Below are 19,691 nucleotides of genomic sequence, written 5' to 3'. Positions count from 1 at the left end.
GATGACGTCAGACGCACGGGGGCCGGCCGAAGTCTGTCAGGCGAAATGTCAGCCGGAGCTCCGCCCCCTTCCCCCTGGGGTGATATCATGCAATACTCTGTAATGATTTCAGCCATTAGACAGGTCGGTGTTCAGCGGACCCATTGACCCGTTTACTCAAATAAAGAGCTTTTAATTGAATAACCGAGTAAATATTCAGTAAATACAGTCGTATGTTTCCTTTATCCACAAAAGTGTGGTATGGTATAAATGATGTATAGTCCTCAGAATGAAAAGTATAGAGAAAATGGGAATAAATTATTTATATCAACAAATAAATAGTAAAACAAACAATGTCAGATAAAGGCAGTCTTTACTTTGCAGCTTTAGTATTAGTTTTCATTGTTGTTTTTTATTTACTCTTTACAGAAAGCAGAACAAATGTTTTTGTTGATGAATAAACACTCCTCAAAATTATATATGAATATTGGGATAATTCAGTGTTTCACTTGATTGTTTATTCTGTGACACATCTGAATTTTTAATTTTGTGTTTTGTGAATATTTCTGGTCCCCAAAAATAATGCGACACATTTCATTCGACTTTCATTGCATATCCATGCGCATGCATGTATGCACCCGTATCCCAAAATCCTGAACTAATCTTAAGTTGTGTATATTTATGTTTATGAAACCAGTTCTGTACAAAGTACCCAAAAGCCATACATGAGTAGAAGTAAATATATTGTGTAAAAATATTACTTTAAAAAAAAAAGTGAACTCACACACAAATTGTACTTAAGTCTGAAAGTATCTGATATTAAATTTGCTTGAAGGTGCACTATGTAGTTTTGGGGAAGACATTTTAATCAGAAGAGAAAGATCTTCATTGACTGATAGTTATGCATAAACCAACTAAATAAACAAATTGCCTTGTTTTCATGACTGAATAAACAAACCGACCTTAAAAGACAACACAATTTCATTGTGTTTTACTTTCATTACATGTGGCGGACCCTGCCACCTTTCTAACCTGAAACAGTGTTCTGGGACCTTATTTTCTGATGTTAATTTAAAAATGCACCACTTTGGCTCTGATGCAGCATGAAATCTGCAAAGTAATTAAACTTATCAAATAAATGAGTAAAAAAGTGCAGCGTTTGCCTCCAAAATGTAGCGGAGTGGAAGCATAAAGTAGAAAATGGTACAAATATCTCCAAATGTTTTACTTAAGTACAGTACTTGAGTAAATGTACTTACGTCCGATCACTGCATAACTGTTATAAGGTTGATATATGCTCATATAAGCCCAAGTATAAACCCAAACAGTCCATATTGGTAAAATCATTAGGTTTCTCTAATCTCTTCTTTATTGTGTTGAACAGGACACAATTGTGTTTACGTTCATGCTTTATTTCATATATAGCGAGGCATTTGTGAGGCAACAGCCAATATTACTGCAATGTAATATTAGTCAGTAGTTGGTGACACACAAGCAATTTTTAAAATGAAATAGTTTTAATTAAAGAAAGTTAATCTCTAGATGTTTTTGATATTTGAGTTTGGGTCCGACAGAGTTGGTACACAGCCTTGTGGTGAAGGATGATGTTAAATCAAAAGGAAGCTGTCGTGAATAGATATTTAATTAACAGCTATAATCACCTTTCTGAGCTGTAACTCCTCAATCTTCTTCACCAGTACATGCCATCACAGCAGGCTACAAAGTAAAGTGTAGTCAAAAGGGGAACCCTTTTCACTCAATAATTGTTACCTAATAAATATTGAGGAAGTGTTTTCATTTTTACTTCAGCCAAGCTCTGAACTTCTGACTTTTGTTATTTAGACAGTGATTGCGTCATTGCTGGTCAGTCAAACTACAGTTTGAACTCTTCTTACACTGACTTTAATCAACACAAAACAGTGAAACAGTGATTTATTCAACAAATTTATTTCATACTCAGAGTGAAACAAGACTGTTACATGACTGATATGAATAATTCATACTTATTCTACAGATAGTCCCCGTAATCACCCCAGCTGTAGAATAAAAGCCCACCCTGTTTCAGACTTTACCAAAGGGTTGGAAAATCATCCATTCACCATCAACACTGGCAATGGACTGATGCACTGATAAGTACACAATATCTCTCAACTTTACAATACTTAAGATTTCTTAAACAATTGTGAACAAATTCATCTAAATCAAGAATACTTTGAACAAAGGCACAAGAAAAAAAAGTATCAAGAGGAATAGTTTTCATTTTAATCGTGGGAAATACTGAACTGCTGTCTCGTAGACTTTTAATGAGAAGATCGATATCGCTCACGTCTGCACTGAGAATGGAGCTGGAGCAGGGAGGTGATTAGCTTGGCATTAAGACTAGAAACAGACCCTCTCCAAAGTTCAAAAATAAGTCCATCAAAACCTCAAAAGACAGTTCAAATATAAGACAGTTGCTTAGTGCAACTACTTTTTAACCGTTTTCACATCCAGCTCTCGGCAAGATAGTGAATAAGACCATTTCCCAAAATGCTCAACTATTCCTTTAACAAAGAAATTAAATTATATAAACTCAGAGTCATTTAACAGTAAAAATGGTGGGAGCAGGTATGGAGATTTCTTAATTTGCCTGAAAATGAAAAAGGGTTTCATGGGACTGTGGGGGGTCACTGACTGGTCCGGACAGATGTTAAGGATGAGAAGTCACACACACACACAGGGTGCAAAAGTCATTCATCATTCTTGTCTTCCTCCTCAGCCTCTGCTGCCTCTACTCCTTCCTCCTCATCCAGCTCAGCCTGTAATCCCTCTTCGCCAATCTCATCACGCACCACATATCCCTCTTCCTCCTCCTCCTCCTCCTCCTCTCCAACTTCAAAACCTTCCTCCTCTTCATGATTCTCCTGCTCCTGCTGCTCCTCCTCCTCCTCCTCTCCCTCCATTCCCTGCTCCTCCTCCATCTTCTCCTCCTCCGCTGCTGCTGCTGCTGCTGCTTCACCCTCGACTGCCTCCTGGCACGTCTCTCCCTCCGCCACTGGCTCATCCTTGACTGGTGCATCTGCCTCTGCATCAGCATCAGCATCAGCATCAGCATCTGCATCTGCGTCTGCGTCTGTCTGGTTGTCTGCTGTCTCACTGGTCAACTCCAGCTCAGACACGTCCATCACCATGGAGTCCTCTGGATCCTGGTCGTCTTGGTTACCAGTGAACGGGTTTTCACCCTGACAATAAAGAGAACATTGCTAAGTACATTCGTCTGCATATAAGTCCTGCATTAATGATCAGTTGGAGTGAATTCAGCGAGATTTAAGTCTCTACATATGCATGTCTCAGAAGGCTCTTTGCACAAAAGCTCATTGACTTTTGATGATGGCCCTTTCACACCCAATCATGATAGTATCACCTGATAACAATTAACCCGTTTACCTCTGGAATGTTCCGAAACAGGTAAGAGCACCAAAGTCAATGTTTGATGTTGTGAAACTAAGAAGGGGTGTTTGCTCATCTCACTTGCACTGTGGTTAAACACATGCAATTACACTGTGACCACAGACTCTGTTCTTCCTATTTGCATAGCTAATAGCGTGCACTTTGCTTGTCAGCCCAAGCTTAGATACACAACAATGTACATACCTTGAGGTAGCTCTCCAGCTTCTTGCCAATGAGTTTGTGGTTGAGGATGCTGCGAGCGACTGAAAGACTGGCCCTCTTCGACTGCTCCATTATACCCTTGAGAGAGAGCGAGAGAGAGAAGAGTTCCAGGTCAAACACAAGACAGACTGCAAAACATCCAATGACCAAACACATGGACACTAGGGATGGGCATTTCGAGTAATTTTCTAACCGAGTACCCGAACCTGGTCCTAATCGAGTAACCGAGTAATAAAATATATGACTCATAAATGCGCTCTGTCCATCAGACAGCGCATTGCTGACACACAGCGTCGTCAGACAAAATATCAGGTGGTTAATAAGAGTAGATTGGAGTTTAAGATGCACATATGAGTTTATGACTGGGAAAAAAAAAAAGTTCCCCCTCTGGACGGAGCGCATTTATACCCCGGGATTTATTTTTTATTTTTTCAGTATTTAGCGGTGCTTATGCTTTCGTGTTTCTTGAACCTTAAGTGGTTTCGCATCGAACTCGTTGAGTGGTTGTAAGCCAGTTTAAGGTTACAAATGCGGTTACATGCTGCTATTCCGACATGCCGCTATTTAGACAGTGACCTGTAATTGTCGGAATAGCGGCATTAAAGTTATTTTTCAAGCGTCCCACTATTTCGACATTGTTTTTTGCCATTTTCGGAGACTTGTCGGAATAGCGGCATGTCTAAAGAGAGACATGTCGGAATAGCAGGCGGACCCCGAAATATATTGCATACATGTTAAATTACGCATTATTTATTAGGATTTACGGGAGATTTCCTGATAGTAGTGATCACACACGGCAACAGAGCAACCATCTTGATGTAAATAAACGATCTTTGGCAGATCATGTTTTCCCATTGGATTTTAGCCCGTCATGTGACGGCACACGGGTCCCTATTGGACAGGCTTGACTGCTCGGCTTCTGGATAAGCTAACGTTACAAACACACCGGTGGGGTCGGTGTAAAGGCTGAAATAGACGAGAAACAGAGCGACTATACACCCGGCATCGCTGACAATGAAATAATCCTAGGTTAACCGGTTAATAATTCGTAACCGATTAGCAGATTGTCTACTCGGGTACCCGAGTATCCGAGTAACCGTGCACATCCCTAATGGACACATGGCGATGTTATAATAGACAAGTTCAGGTTTTTCTCCTGACAGCATTAAATTACAATGTGTCTTCATTCATTCATATATCTGATGGCAATTAGTTTTTTAACCAATGATGCAATTTAAACTCCAAATGTTCACACATCCAAGCCTGGATTGATAGAGAAAAAAAACATGTTGCGTTGCTTGTAATGCTTTGGAGGGTTCCTTATTCCTTTAACAAACATGTCACTGCATTCGGTTTTACATTTGCTGGTTATCTGACGTACCTTGCGGTTGTAGTTGTGGTCAGGAGACTTTATGTGTTTCTGTATCAGGTGGGGCTGCATGGGAATGAAAAGGTCGCACGCTGCGCAGTGGGCGGCTTCCACCTTCCTCATGAAGTGCTCCATGCCAAGGTCTTCACAGAAAAGAGCAAATATTGCAATAAGCGATCACAAAGACAAGATTAACTCTATTCTTTCTTTCTACACACATGTTGTGGTCACTGCTTACCCCTGGTGAGGTCCTGTTCTTTGTACATCTGGCAGATGGCAGCGCTGTGGTTCTCCAACTGGCTAACCCTCTGCTCTGTCTTCTTGAACTTGTTCTGCAAATATTCCTACAAAAGCAAAACCGTGAAGCGTTTATTAGTTTACACTTCATGTAACAGATATTTCATCAGTGACTACGGTGACCCTGCTGCATGTATAAAAATCAACACGACCCCTAAATTCTATAAAACCCGTAGTTTTGCCTGTGTTGGCAGCTCTAGAACATGAATCCTTGCATCTTTATCAGACTGAATGTCTAAGTGTGATGTTTACCTGTAGGAAGTCTGTCGTGGGCTTGGACAGTTGGCCTGAAAGGAACTTAAAGTGGTCCTTGTGGAAGCGACTCTCAAGATGAGTTTCCATTTCTTCCTTGTAGAACGAACGGAACTTGCAGACAGAGCAGGCAAACATCACCCTGACAAGAAAAAGGCACAGTGTGATATCAGTGTATGAAACACAATCCTTTTATAAATAATCCAAATAACTACTGTACAGATCGTATAACCCCTGGAGGCACATTGGGAATCGTGGTACTGGGATATACATATAAAATTGACTTGAAAACAAAGGCAATAAACCACTCTCACAAACATTAAGAAAGCAAAAAGACTAGGTATACAGTATGTCCTCTCACCTTTCCAGGAAGCCCCTCCTCTTCCTCATTTTTGGGTGCTTGTCCTGGCCTTGGGTTGGCGTCTGTTTGCCCTGTGGACTTTTCTTCTCATCCTGTTTGGGTGAAGCTAAACACAATCACAAAAGATGTTAGGCATGCCAAGATTTTCATGGGAGGTTAATAGTGAGGTAGACTGACAAAGCATAGCGTGTCATGAAATGAGTTTAAAAGAAATCAGTGAAGAGCAGCTGTATTTAAAGCTTACCTTTATCTCCATCTGCAGCAGGTTTTGTCTCCTGTAAAGCAAAGTATCCAATTATTTATTTAGAAAAAGGTGCTGAACTCTTAGTGTTTCTTGAGGAATACAATTGCTTTATATGTTCAAAATAAAATATTGCAATCAACAATGACAAACAGGCGATACTTGGATACTTCTGCCCAAACTTCATGACATGACTGCTGAGTCCAGCTTAGACCTGACACAAAGTCAACACGTTTTCTGCCATTAAAGCTAGGGTTGGTTGATTATTTTAGAAGCATCTTTTGTTATATTTGTAAAAAATCTCTCTCTTCTAATACGCCTATGTACTCATTTAATTTGACTTGTATAACGTGACTGGATGGCCCACCTTTCTGTCTACCTGCATCTGTACCTGTGGTAGTGACACATGAATTAAAAAGTTTCCCAAACTAACTTGAAATCAGTGAGGAATAACAATAGCCATGTTAGTTGTTTACCTTCATTATAATGTTGGTAGGTGTTTTCTTACATGTGACTGAGAAATCCCGGGCCGGGAAGCCTTTTTGGGTTGAGGTACGTTCAAGATAGCCATTTTGTTTGCGTTTATGTGATTGAGGCATTTAACAGACTTTTTTAAGTATGTATTTATGAGACTAATAAGGCTAAGAGAGATTGCTAAATGTAGCAAACATCTCCCAGCTGGTCAGCGAGAGCTACAGGGTAGTCAATGTAGTCGGGCAGTGCGAGTAGATGTGATTTGGAAAAGAGGCTTTGGAGGGAGGCGTGAAGAGAGGGGGTGGGATTTTTTTCTGTTGGATATTTCCAAATTTAGCTTGCTCTTGTTGGTTTCTACAATCTCACCAACCCTAGCTTTAACCTTGCCAACAGTTTAAGTTAGCATGGACAAAATCAAAAAGGCCCTTTTACATGAAAACATACAACACTATTTATTTCAGCCTCTTTGCCAGCGAGTCTTTTTGACAACTGCTGCAGTTACAGAACAATATAATCTCATCTTTACTTGCATTTCTGTTTCAGTAACACTCACTGAATACATCTGAGGAGATAGTGTTGTTTGATTAGATCAGGTGGTTTAGTGGTTTATTCATTGGGGAAGTTGTTAATGCAGCCAAATATGGACACAAATAAGACTTCATGGGCCATTTTTTACAGATCAAAAAGAATCAAGAGTTCCTGTCAAATAAGCTCGATCTACTTACAGCAGCATCAGTCTTCGTTTCACTGCTGTCACCGTTCTTCTCTGCTTGCTCTATGGAAACACAGCACGGTAACATCAGACCAAGATAGACACAGAAATGTTGTCTGCCCAGTATGATATTTTTCCCCCATTGAGAACATCAAGAACTTGTTGAAGTACCTTGGCTAGCTTCTGACCCTGCACTTTCAGTCTTGTTGATCTTTGACTCTGGCTCATCAGCTGCAGTAAGTGTCTGCTTTCTCTTCTTCTGGACATCACGTTGTGGTTTCACCTGCTACAGTCAACAAAATCAATTTGCACTCAAACACATTTTCTGACAAAAATACGAGAACTTAACAACACATGAGTGAACTCAAAACTTAATGCTTATTAACGGCAATTAGCAGACTGGATATCCTCCTTCTCTGGGCATATACTCATCAGTAGTGAAAGCCTCATCTTAAGACTACCCAGGGTTGGGACGAAAGAAAAGGAAATCAAAATAAAATCCACGATGTGAAACCATTCAACAACCCGACAGGTAAAAAAAAGACAAAGAACTGGGCGGGGAGAGTTGTCACTTGCCATTACTGTACAAAAAGGGCCGATCCATGTGGCATTTCTGACCACATTAAATAAGGGCTGGGCGGAGTAAGAGGGGCAAGATATGTGTATGATGTGTTGGGGATTATTTGTCACAAACTGCTATAAATGACACATAGCAGGCACTAGCACTTAAGGCTGACTTGCCAGTTGGTTGAAAACACAAAAGGAGGGAATCAGAAAGGGCTAAACTTGTGCCCAGTGTCTGAGGAGGTCTTATTTGGCTGGAGGTACTTACTTTGTTGAGGGGTCTCTTTCGGCCTCGCTGGCGGCCAGCCCGTGGGCCCCCTCCAAAATGCCTCCCAGGAAAGTCGTGAGGCCCTTGAATGGAACCCTGATGGAAGCCCCCACTCTCAGGGTACATGCGGTTGGACAGGAGGGATGGGAGCTTGCCTCTACCACCTCCTGGAGAGTGGCCGCGGTGGGACTGGCCACCACTACCACTTCCCCGCCCACCTCCGCCTAATGGAGTGGGGTCAGACCTGCGGTTTCCAAAACCTCCTCCAGCTCCTCGGCCCCCGGCACTTCCACCCCTTCTGGGGGAACGTCGGCCTGCTCCAGCCCATCCTCCTCCACCTCCACCTCCAGAACCTCCTCCCTGGGCACTGCTGAAGGAGTCCCTGATATTCTGTCGCATCTTAGCGACTCCATAGGAAGAGGAGGGGCTGTCAAAGCCTCCTCCTCCCCCTAGCCCAATTCCCCCTCCGAAGCCCGAGCCTCCTCGCTGACCCAACAGCATGTTGTCCCCACGGCCATCGCCATAACCATAGCTACTGCCGCCAGATCTGTAGAGATCTCGGGAGGAGGTGAGAGCGGAGGAGCGCGAGTCGAATGACTCGTACTGGTCATACCTGTGGGAGGGAGGGAGGGAGAGGGTTGATAGAGAAGAGCAGAGAGCAGGGGAGGCAGGGAGGGCAGTCAGGCTTGGATTTCTCCACCTGCTTTTCCTTCTCCTCCATGGTCTCGCTTTCTCCTTTCATTTTTCTTGTCACTCCCAGCTTTATTTCAGAAACCACATTAGATCAGAAATGAATGATCCAAAATAAGTTAACACCCCGCGTGTGGTCTTTTATAATAATGATTTTTCTCTTATCATTTAAAGTTTACAAAATCTCTTCCAACCACATTCTCTGTTGGAGGTCAAACAGTTTTCTGCAGATTAGAGGAAATGCAGTTTCTTGGGCTGTGAACCCTTGAAAAGACACGAGCATGGTCCATCGGAACCAGCGACGTCTTGAGACAGGTGCAAGAAGTGAAACATCCTGGGAAGTGACTGGATTATGGTAAATTCTTTAGAAAGGGGATGAAACATAAATCGGGCCTTTTTTTCATTGAGTGTTTTTTGCAGATACCACAGGCAGCCTTCAATTAACAGTTTGGCTTGAAGGTAATATCAAGCTAACACCTGCAAACTCATCTCTCTTGCATAACCTAAAGCCAGAACACAGGGTTAGGTCAAATGGAGGATGAGAGAAACAAAGTGGTATGAACAAATAAAACAAGGCAAGACAAAGGCAATGTTCAGGGAGTGTTCGGTAAAGATGGACTGGCTTCATGCGCATGGGTGTCAATCTGTTACAAATGGAAAAGTCGGTCTACGCCTCCAATGAGTGGCCATGCATTTTCACGACACCGTAGGCTTTGAGGAATCACAACAACATTTTCTTCCCGGCGATCGGACGAACCACAACATGGCAAATGGGCACAAATGAAAGCTTCCTCGGATGCTGGGGCATTCAAATGCAGCCAGTGAGCAACTCACACCCTTTTCACCAGACAGGACATAAGGCATACGCATTGCCGCCAAGGCTGAGTGTAGGTGCAAGTAAATGCCACAGCAGGCTAAAAACTGCCCAATTTACTCTAGCAACCTGACAAGTCTTAAACAATAACTGAGTTTCCAACCACATGGACATACTCTTTGTTTACATGTGTTTTACAGAACCGTGTTCTACTACTATTCAAGGCCTGTTTGACTTTTTAATTACTGATAGCATTCAAAAGCCTGAGCAGCTTTTTATATCAAAATGTGAATCAACACTTACTGAGATACCTTTTCAGACGAATCTAAATAAAACATCTAACTGGTTGGATATTGTCCAGGCATAAGGCCACTTTAAGAAACAATGTTCTCAACCAACCACATGCCACAAATATGTTATTTCACTAGGGGTGTCACGATTTCAATTCCAATTTGAAAATTGATTGAAACGAGCTTTCAATTTCAGTTATCGAAATCAAAAGCAGGATCGATGATTCTGCCAGTATTTTTCCCTCTCCACTCTCACCTAGTTGTGAGCGTTCAGAAAAACAAACAAACACACTGGTAACCTGCAGCTGCACTGCCAGACATTTCTCGTCTGAACCATTGAGTGCATTCTGTTTTTATTCAGAGATGCTTTTTTAATTTGTTTGGGAGGAGGGTGTACATGAGACAGATTTAAAAAATATGACCATGTGAAAAACTTAATTTACACTAAACTGGTGTTTTTGTTGTATTCTGGAATCTTTATTTTTGGTGAATGTTATTTAAACGTGCCTAACCTCACCCTGCAAAGAGCCACTAGGACAAATTAAAGTGGATGTTGTAAAACATCCCTATCAAACATCATAGTCTTCAGTGTTGGAAAAACAAGAGGTTTAACCTGACTCAAATTATGATCTTAAAATTAAAAAAACAAACTGAATTGAGGATTTGGAGAATTGTGACACCCCTATTATTTATGTTTTTTTTTTTAAATGAAAAGACATTACTGGTAAATGTAATACTCGCACTGACATGGACGTGTGGCGGTGGTATCTGACTGATGAACGCTGAAAGGTATAAAGTTATTACCTGTCACCCCGAGACCCTTTTCCAGCCTCCAACTGAGTGAGCATGTCCAGGCGCTGGTTAATCTTAGCAATAACTGCATCTGCATGTGTGCCGGTGGAGGAGAGCAGGGAACCTCCGGACAGACCTCTCTTCATGTGGCCGCCACCGCCGCCGCCGCCACCTCCTCCTCCTCCTCCATAGCCCCCGAGCCCAGACATCGAGTCCTTGTAACCTCCTCCATACAGGTCAAAACCACCAGAACCTGGTAAAGTGAGAAATGAAAAGATGTTAAACTGATCATCTCACTTACTAACTATATGAATGGATCGTAATAAAAACAACACTTATTTAATGTTTTACACAATATCACTCAGCTCTGGTTTAATTTAAAATTACAACAACAGCTTTGTGTTGGCTGCAATAGAGCATAAAAGTAGTGTCATTGTGCAGTGCAGGAGTATATTCCCTCGTGTCCTCACCTCTGCTGCCCGATCCTCCACCACCACCTCCACCTCCACCTCCCCAGCTGGAGTAACCTACAAAAGGAGACAATGCGTTGGTACAACCGACCTGAACATTTTCCTCAGGAATAGCAAGCAAAGTCCACTGAACATGTAGGTTAATGATGAGTGAACGATTTCCCAACAGGGCTCAACTCTTCACTAGTACGCTGGCTGGTATTTCTCCAACTTCAGATTCAGACAGTGTCTCTGTTAGCTTTCTTATTTACTGGCGAAATTCACAACTGTGTTTGTGAAGGCAACGCTCAACCGACTTAAGTTTTGGAAGCATTTTTGTTGAGGCGGCCATTTTATTAACCAGCATTAAAACTCTGCTAATGCCCCACTGCCTCCATTTTAACAGAATTGGGAAGCTAACTTATGCAAAGCATTTAACACGCCCTTTAACAACTGAAACAATGGGCCTCGCAGCTCGCTACGCTAGCATGTTAGCAAAGGAAAAGCCTGGCGGCGAAATGGCTAACCCAGCTAGCTACATTTCGTTGTTATTAGCAAACGGGCATGACGTGCAATTGCTTATTTTTTTGTTTGCATTGAAATAAGTTACGATCGGGTCACCAACACAGTAAATAGGATAACATGACAACGCAGTTAGCTAGCTAACACTTAATAGTTTCACGCTACAGCCGGCTATGGGAAGCTAACGTTAGCTATCTGAACTAGCTAGCAGCTAACATACTGGGCCTGTGTTTCACGCTAATAAAGCATGTGGCTAAATGGGAATTTCTACCCATTAACGGAGGCCATGGTAAATGTATTTGCACCGTACGTTAGGGTATAAAACATCAGTACGATGAGCAGTAGCCAGAGTATAATTACCAGAACCGTAGCCTCTGCCGTCCATGGTTTATTAGAGCGCTGTTCAAACAATCCGGTCGCAGAAAGCAGCGGCGGCTCCGGTGTTGTGTCGAGCTCTGTTTCCACTGCGAGCTGTGCCTCCCTGTAGCCCCGCCCCCTCCACACAGCGAAGGAAGTGCGCGTTCACGAAAAGCCCGCCTACGGGACGCTGTGCTCGTGCTCGTACCACTGATTTTTAGTAAGATTTATTGAGTATGGAAGCTCATTAGTGCCACTAAAGACAAAATAAATAATAAGAAATAAAAAATAAAAACTAAGCTTGATGAAAAAAATCATCCCTTGGTATATCATGATTTTGAGATTAAAAAAAGTAAAAATTATGACCCAAAAGTCATAATTATGAGATAGAAAGTCAAAATTACACAATAAAAAGTTATAATTATGAGACAAAAAGTGGAATAAAGACATAAAAAGTTCTACATTATTAGATAAAAGTCATGATTATAAGATTAACAAATGAGATATATAGTCATAATCACGAAATAGAAAGTCAAAATTATAGTCATAATTATAATCATAAAAAGTCGTAATTATGAATGGAAATAATGATAAAAAGTCAACATCTAATATTTTAACTTTTAAACTCATAATCATGACTTTTTAAATCTAAGAATTATGACTTCTTATCTCATGAGTTCAACTTTTTATCATATTTTTTCTATAAATTAAAAATATTTCATCAATATTTTTTGCAGAAATGAGCTTCCACACCATAGAATAACAAGTCTAGAAATGAAAGACACATTTTCATGACTGTCATTACATTTTGAAAATGGGTTAACAGAACAATGTTTGTTGCATTTCTTTTTGTCTTTGCTCACACAACCCAACTACTGTTACTTCTACCACATAGGCCAAGTATCATATATGTGCGAGTTTTCATTTTGAATATTGCAGACCTTTAGAATAAACATCCCTGTGCCTTTTTTCTTACTTGAATGGTAGAAGAGTTAGTTAGTTAGTTAGTTAGCTGCTCCCTGGGAACACAATGTACAAATCAAGCACTCTGTAGTGAGCTATCAGTGTAGCAGAGGGCGCTAACACCAGCATTTTCTGTCATGCTGCTATTGGTATTTAGACATCTGCTGTGAGTGTAATTAATAGAAAGAAACTAAGACAAAAAAGGGCAATATTTGCAGTTTCAATTGTTGATAAAAGAAAATGAGATTTTGGAGGGTCACATCTCAACCTCTCTTCTGCCCCTCGTGTTACAGACGGTTGTAGTATATACAATACAGTCAGAGTTAAACTATATAAAGGAAAACAAGTTTAAAAAAGAAACCACTCTATTGTAATTTAATTTTAATCTGCGTTATTAAAACATCATGATAAAAGACATACAGGGGAGTAGGGTAGCATAAAAGCATGTACAAAGTCCCCCTGTATAAAATATACATATATGAAAATATATGAAAACTTGAATTACATCAGAAAAAGACAAAAAGACGCCATTAAAACATATAAAATATAACAAGAAAAACATAGAATCATAACAAAAAACAAACCTAAAATGTAAAACTGGGAAGTTTCTTTTCTAATGGTTGCAGCAGTGAGCAACTAACTTGTTTCACAGGAAGTTAATAAGAGCATCTGACAAACATCAGCTTCAGGCCTTCATGACCGTATGTGTTAATCAGCTGTGCTAGATAGGATCCCTGCTCTGACCGCCCGTGGTTTGCAGAAGCAGGGAGCAGATATGAAAGGATAAGGTCGCATGTTTGAATCTCTTTGTGACCTTCAGTTGCCTTTGCGGTGCTAAACATCACGTCTTGCCAAATTTCAGTCTAAATGAACATGACAGAGACATTGTATCTGCGCCCCAACAGAGATATCTAAAATCCTGACATTACACAGTGTCTTCCTGCTGTTCTGCTGGCTCTGCCTGTGCTGCCGGATTCATGGGCGAGAGTCGGATGTTGTCATACAGCGGCTCCGTCTGAAGGGCAGAGAAAGCAGATGATGGAGAAAACACACATACAGGCAGTAATTCCTGTCTCAGGCTTTGTGCTCACCTCTCCAGTTTGTACTTTGCCGGCGAGCTCAGCAGCGGAAGTCCGAGTTTTCTTCTTCCTGGATTTTAGTCATATTCTGCAAGTTACTACGGCTAAAAACAGACTTATTGAGTCAATGTAAGACTCTGGATACAAGAAATGGAAGTTAAAAAAGTTTTTTACCTGATCGTCAGGTAGAGGACACATACAGCGATCGGGATCAGAGATAACAGAGTCATTTTGACTGCATTCATTATCGCCATGGATTGAAGAGCTGGAGAGAGGGAGGATGTAACAGAGATGTAACAGTCTTCAAAACAGTTTACAGAACTCTACTGTGAGATTCACAGGTCTGTAAAGTATTTTCTGCACAATCCCACAGAAAACACTGCTCCTGAAACGCCTCGTCAGTCGTCCCGCCTCTACTCCCGTGACTTTGTGACATCACACTCTATCACATGTCAAACATTTGCAGAATTAATGTCTGGTGACTAGTAAATTAAGCACAGCTGCTCCGATGATGTTAGCAGTGTTGGCTCGGGCGTGTGTGAGCTGACCAATCAGAGGAGGCTCGGTATTGGGGTGGGGGTGGGGCCTTAAAGGGACAGGAGGGGGGGATACAGAGCTGCAGCAGTAGACAGTATGAGAAAACTGATGTGTTTCTTTGAGTACTGGAGCATGTAAACAATTCTAGTAGTAACCCAGAATAAAAGGAGGAACCTAAAAAATCAGTTTCAGCCATAAAAGTGTTTAAAAAAACTCACGCATGACAGTGAGAGTCCTTTCACTGGAGGTGATGTTTTGGGGGTCAGCGACAGCACAAGAGTAGTTTCCTGCATGCTGTTTCCGGACTGGGTCCAGAACCAGCTGTTTGTTTTGGTCCTCTGGCAGGGTCAGAGGTCGACCGTTGAAGGTCCAGGTGTAGTCTGCGTTCAGAGGACAGCTGGTGCTGCAGGTCAGCGTGACTCTCTGACCCTCTGTCACCACTGCAGAAGGAGTGACCGTCACCTTCAAGCCTGGAAGATATGGACATTGTTAAAAATGTCGTGTGTCTACAGGTTCCTCATTTTGACTTTAATTTCAATTTAAGTCCAAATGACTGCTTCGCTGTAACTGTTTTGCATATGAAAACAAGGTACTCATCACAGCAAATAGCTGATATGCCTGATGTATTAATAGAATAAAACAATATAGAAAGCACAGTGCAGAATATACATAAATTTGTGGCCTCAACATCGTCCATAACTTCCTGATAATGGGCACGTCATCAAGCACAATTCCTTACTTATAGTACATGATTACATGTATATGAGCTGACTGACAGCTGTGACAGCGATGCGACACAGCTGCCGAAGAGGAGACCACTGTTCGAGACAGTGCAGCAATATTTGTAAGTGAGCAAAAGATGTCACGATCATTTCCATCCATGTTTGTGGCAGCAGAACCAGATGGGCCCAATCTTCTCCTGGCACAAACCAGGTAGCTTTTTTGCCTGAACCTAACAAGGCCATAAGCGCAACTTTGTCACAACATTAAGCTTAAAATAAAGAAACTAACAGATTTTTGAGCTTGTCAAATAGTGACGCTTTGGGTCTGTAGGTTGGGAAGGTCGCCACCCCAAAGCATCGTTATTTGACGAGTTGCGAATGAGACTCAAAAATCTACTTTTTTATACAAATACGACCTTTAAAGTTGCAATACATCAAACATCAATGTGTTTTGCATAGTATAAGTATACAGATTAGTCTGAGGCACAGCTGTCATGAGAACACCGTGATAAAACATTTTTGGAAGCACAACACCATTAGATCATTTCTGCACTGTATTGAAGTGTTATCTTATTAAGCTTGACACGCCTTGTACAGAGTCATTAATGAGTCTAATCTACTGACGGCTGCTGTCTCATGGTGAGGGAGCAACAGATTCCCTGCTGATGTATGTTAAAGCTGAAGTATTACCTGTGACAGCTAAAGTCGATCCACGTAAACCAAACGGTTTTCTAGGTCTCCATTCGCGTATGTACTGTGCTGAGTCATCCTTCGTCAGGTTATTGATTGTCAGCGTGTGTACGTTCCCACTGTGCTTATGAAACTCCAGATGACCAGTGTCCTCCCCCTTCAAATATTCAGCCTCCTCATCACCTGTCTTTACTTTAATCCATAGGTAGTAGTCCATTCCGTAGGTCCAGGAGTCCAAACTTGAGATGTTCACTGAGGAGCCTTCCAGTGCACAGATCCTCCTGGGGACATAATTCACACTCCAGCATCTCTTTTCATCAAGACCTGAAATAAAGAGAGTATCAGAGTTTGGGATTTTAACCGGTCGCACCTCTTTTTTAAAAAAAAATAAATTGCATTCATATTTGAAATGTTCTCTTCTGTGACACAACACACTGGGAGTAATGCGCAGTGTTAGTTGATGAGTTGATTGAATATAATAAGGAACAGAATGTTTTCTCAAATGAAACACACCGTTACCCTGAGTAAAATGACATATTTCTGTGTCTGAACACTGTTGGAAATGTTTGGGACGATCTATGTACACAAAAATCACAACAATAAGTTTAACATTCATTTGAAGGTTTAGAAATAATGTTAAGAATAACTTGAAACGTGTTTAAGTACAGTTTTGCGGTACTTGTACTTTACTTGAGCTTTTCCTTTTTCTGCTACTTTATACTTCTACTCCACTACATTTTGGAGGCAAATATTGTACTTCTTGCTCACTACATTTATTTGCTAGATGACTTTGCAGATTGCATGCTGCATCAGATTTTTCATCAGATTATTGATCCTTGAGCACATTTATTGCCAGACCATTACTTTTGATACTTAACTACATTTATTATCAGATACTTGAGACCTTTACTGAAGTATTATTTGTATGGGTGACTTCTACTTTGAACAAATGCGTGACTTTTGGGTGCTTTGTTCTCACCACATCGCCTTCGAGCATGCAGACTAATGATATTTATACTCACAGGCTTCATCAGAGCGCAGATCTTCATGGCCTTTCACAGCACAATGGTAGAACTGGGAAGACGCGTTAAAAAGTGTGATATCTTGATTCTCACAGTGACTGTACAAGTCTCTGTTCCAGTACCACCTGAAGGCGGTGCGAGGGTCCGCCTCAGGACAGCTGGTGTTACAGGTCAGTGTGATAAATTCCCTCCCAGAAGTCTTCTGAGCATGTAATTCTGTTGGGAGATGATAAAAAACACCTTTCAACCGTCACTGTGATGTATTTGATCGTGTTTGTATGTTTGTAAATGTTCTGGAAACTTAACCTGTTGGATACGTGATGGAGCAGGGCTCATCCTCTGATTTCTGCGCATAAGAGCACATTTTCCCTTTAGCATAGGTCACACTGAAGCAGGCCGATGTGACAGAATCTGGACAAAAAGAAGAGGAATTCAGTATTTTGGCACCAAATTTATATCTTTATTTAAACATTCAAGCTCTCGCTATTCATTTCCCTGTCAGTTTGACTCACCAGAGTGACCACTTCATGACTAATTTGCAGTGAAGCAAAAGAAACTCGCAGGGGAAAATGGTGGACAGTGTGCAGTTACAGAGACTAACAGTATTTTTTTGAGGCATAGGTGTGTCCTTCCTTCAGAGCTCAGTAGTGAGGTTCTTGAAGTGAATATCTCCTTCATATTTTGAATCGAGGATGCTGATTATCAGCCATAATGTCAAAACCATCCAGGATAGACTCATTATAAGCGGTAGGGTTGGGAAACGACAGCAGATGCTCTGTAAATGCCACAAATCTTTATGATATCACTCTCGTTTTAAGAATGACATGGAGGAGCGCTACACTACTCACAATCCTGAGATGTAACAGCGAGGTCTCTCTATGCAAACCACAGAGTGACCACGATTTCCCTTTCTGACACGCTGCGTCTTCTTTTTAGAGAAGTGATCAAATGGGTGAAAAGTGTAAGTTAAGTCATTTGCAATGGTTTATGGGATGAGTAGTCCTTCGTTCTTTTTATTTTGGTCATGATTCATCCCGTAGTTGGTTGTTTTTAAAACTCTTTAAACAAGGATTTTTCTGCAGTCAGTGTGCACGTGTGTTAAGGAGGCGCTGAGGTAAAACTAAAACTCTGCAAAACTCACACCGCAGAGCAGCGAATTAAGATAAAATCTTGCTTTTTTCTTCCTTAGTTTCACAAACATGATGTTTCATAGGCGATAATACCTTGAAATGTTTCAACTATCCCAGATTAGCTTTATCGTGGGCGATGTGTTGTGACAGTATCTTATTTGTGGGTGACAGTGACATGTTAAGCAAGAGTAAAGTTTGTAAAGTCACTCACCCACTGAGACTTCAGGGGCTCTGAGATCCTCGTAGCCTTTGATAGCACAGGAGTATCTGACTGCTTCCTCACTGCTGACCAGCTGTTGGTACCAGGGAGACCAGTCCTCATAGAGAAACTCTCTGTTCTTGTACCAGATGTAGGCTGCAGGGTTTTCAGTCAGAGGACAGCTGGTGCTACACATCAGTGTTACTGTGTGTCCCTCTGTGGAGGGAATCACCTTCACCTGCAGGTCTGAGATGATGGGGAAGAAAATAAAGATGATTTTTACTGATGTCACTCTTGAAGTTATTCTTCAGAGACACTGTACCTGCAACATGGAGCTCAGTGCTGCTGTTCTTCCAGCAGAGGTCTGGTTGGTCCGAACTCTCTCTGCAGCAATACTGTTTACAATCACTCTCTCTCAGATCTTTGATTGTTAGAGTGAAGTCACTCTCCGCCGAGATGTTGTACGTTACACGATTGTCGTCCGTGGAGAGCTCACTCGGGACATTCTCGTGCTCAGTGTACCACTTCATGCTTGTAGTGGGACGTTGAGCTGAGCAGGGCAGATCCACTGATGAACCTTTCAGGGCACAGATGATGTTTCCCTGTCCCTGATCCCCTTTAACAGAAGATTTTATGAGCAAACATCCGGACAGATTTATACCTTCAAATAACTGATGCTGGTATGATAAACTGTGCAGTAAATGTATGAAATGTTAAAAGTAGTTTATGTGATGATATGCAATGTTTTCTTTCACCTTTGTTTTTTTACAGACTACAGTTGATAATCACATCTATAATCTTACATGGTAACAGTTCAGCATCGTATCAGACATGTAAACAATGAATCATACCTGAGATACACAGGATGAAAGCCATCAACACACATGCAGCGTCTGCCGACGGCATGGCTGCTGTCGTCCTTCAGTTTTCTAATCAGAAAATTGATCCAGTAACAGCGTTTGTATCGGCCTTTTCACAACAGTTTGCGTTAAAACCGTACATAGAAATTATAATACGCAACTCACCAGGTGAAACTGAAGGCTGTCTTTTGAGGCCGAGGAGGTTGGTTAGAGTGAAGATGGTGGATGAACAGACATACAGCTCTGGCTAAGCTTGAAATGTCTCTTCCTTCCTCTTTTAGTGGTTAACTGATTGTTGACTGATATGTCTCTGAAAGCGTTTACCTAATGTAACATGGAAGGAAGTCGTCGCTTTTATCTCTTCACACTCTGTAATCTCCTCATCTCCTCACTGCTCTGCACGGACC

General features: G+C 41.4%; 2 protein-coding genes across 2 annotated transcripts; both read right to left on the bottom strand.

Annotated features, from left to right (window-relative positions):
• Positions 1-1,904: 1,904 nt before the first annotated feature.
• Positions 1,905-12,206, bottom strand: akap8l (A kinase (PRKA) anchor protein 8-like). The gene is made up of 13 exons (XM_084345679.1): positions 12,086-12,206; positions 11,225-11,281; positions 10,767-11,007; positions 8,169-8,781; positions 7,508-7,622; positions 7,350-7,399; positions 6,154-6,184; positions 5,910-6,015; positions 5,549-5,690; positions 5,238-5,343; positions 5,012-5,142; positions 3,613-3,708; positions 1,905-3,200 (listed from the first exon to the last, which is right to left on the bottom strand). The coding sequence occupies exons 1-13, from the start codon at positions 12,108-12,110 to the stop codon at positions 2,709-2,711; spliced, it is 2,205 nt and encodes a 734-aa protein (XP_084201805.1). The 5' UTR covers positions 12,111-12,206; the 3' UTR covers positions 1,905-2,708.
• A 1,233-nt stretch (positions 12,207-13,439) lies between these two features.
• On the bottom strand, positions 13,440-19,493 carry LOC311270709 (B-cell receptor CD22-like). Its single transcript, XM_084375820.1, has 11 exons — positions 19,450-19,493; positions 19,276-19,353; positions 18,747-19,040; positions 18,437-18,670; positions 17,402-17,506; positions 17,096-17,311; positions 16,074-16,397; positions 14,880-15,131; positions 14,299-14,389; positions 14,137-14,194; positions 13,440-14,060 (listed from the first exon to the last, which is right to left on the bottom strand). The coding sequence occupies exons 2-11, from the start codon at positions 19,328-19,330 to the stop codon at positions 13,971-13,973; spliced, it is 1,719 nt and encodes a 572-aa protein (XP_084231946.1). The 5' UTR covers positions 19,331-19,353; positions 19,450-19,493; the 3' UTR covers positions 13,440-13,970.
• Positions 19,494-19,691: the final 198 nt, after the last annotated feature.

This window comes from Pagrus pagrus (genome assembly GCF_965226575.1).
Source record: "Pagrus pagrus genome assembly, chromosome: 2".
NCBI lineage: Eukaryota > Metazoa > Chordata > Actinopteri > Spariformes > Sparidae > Pagrus > Pagrus pagrus.
The sequence above is the reverse complement of the archived record's forward strand: the minus strand, read 5'-3'. Positions and strand labels throughout refer to the sequence as shown.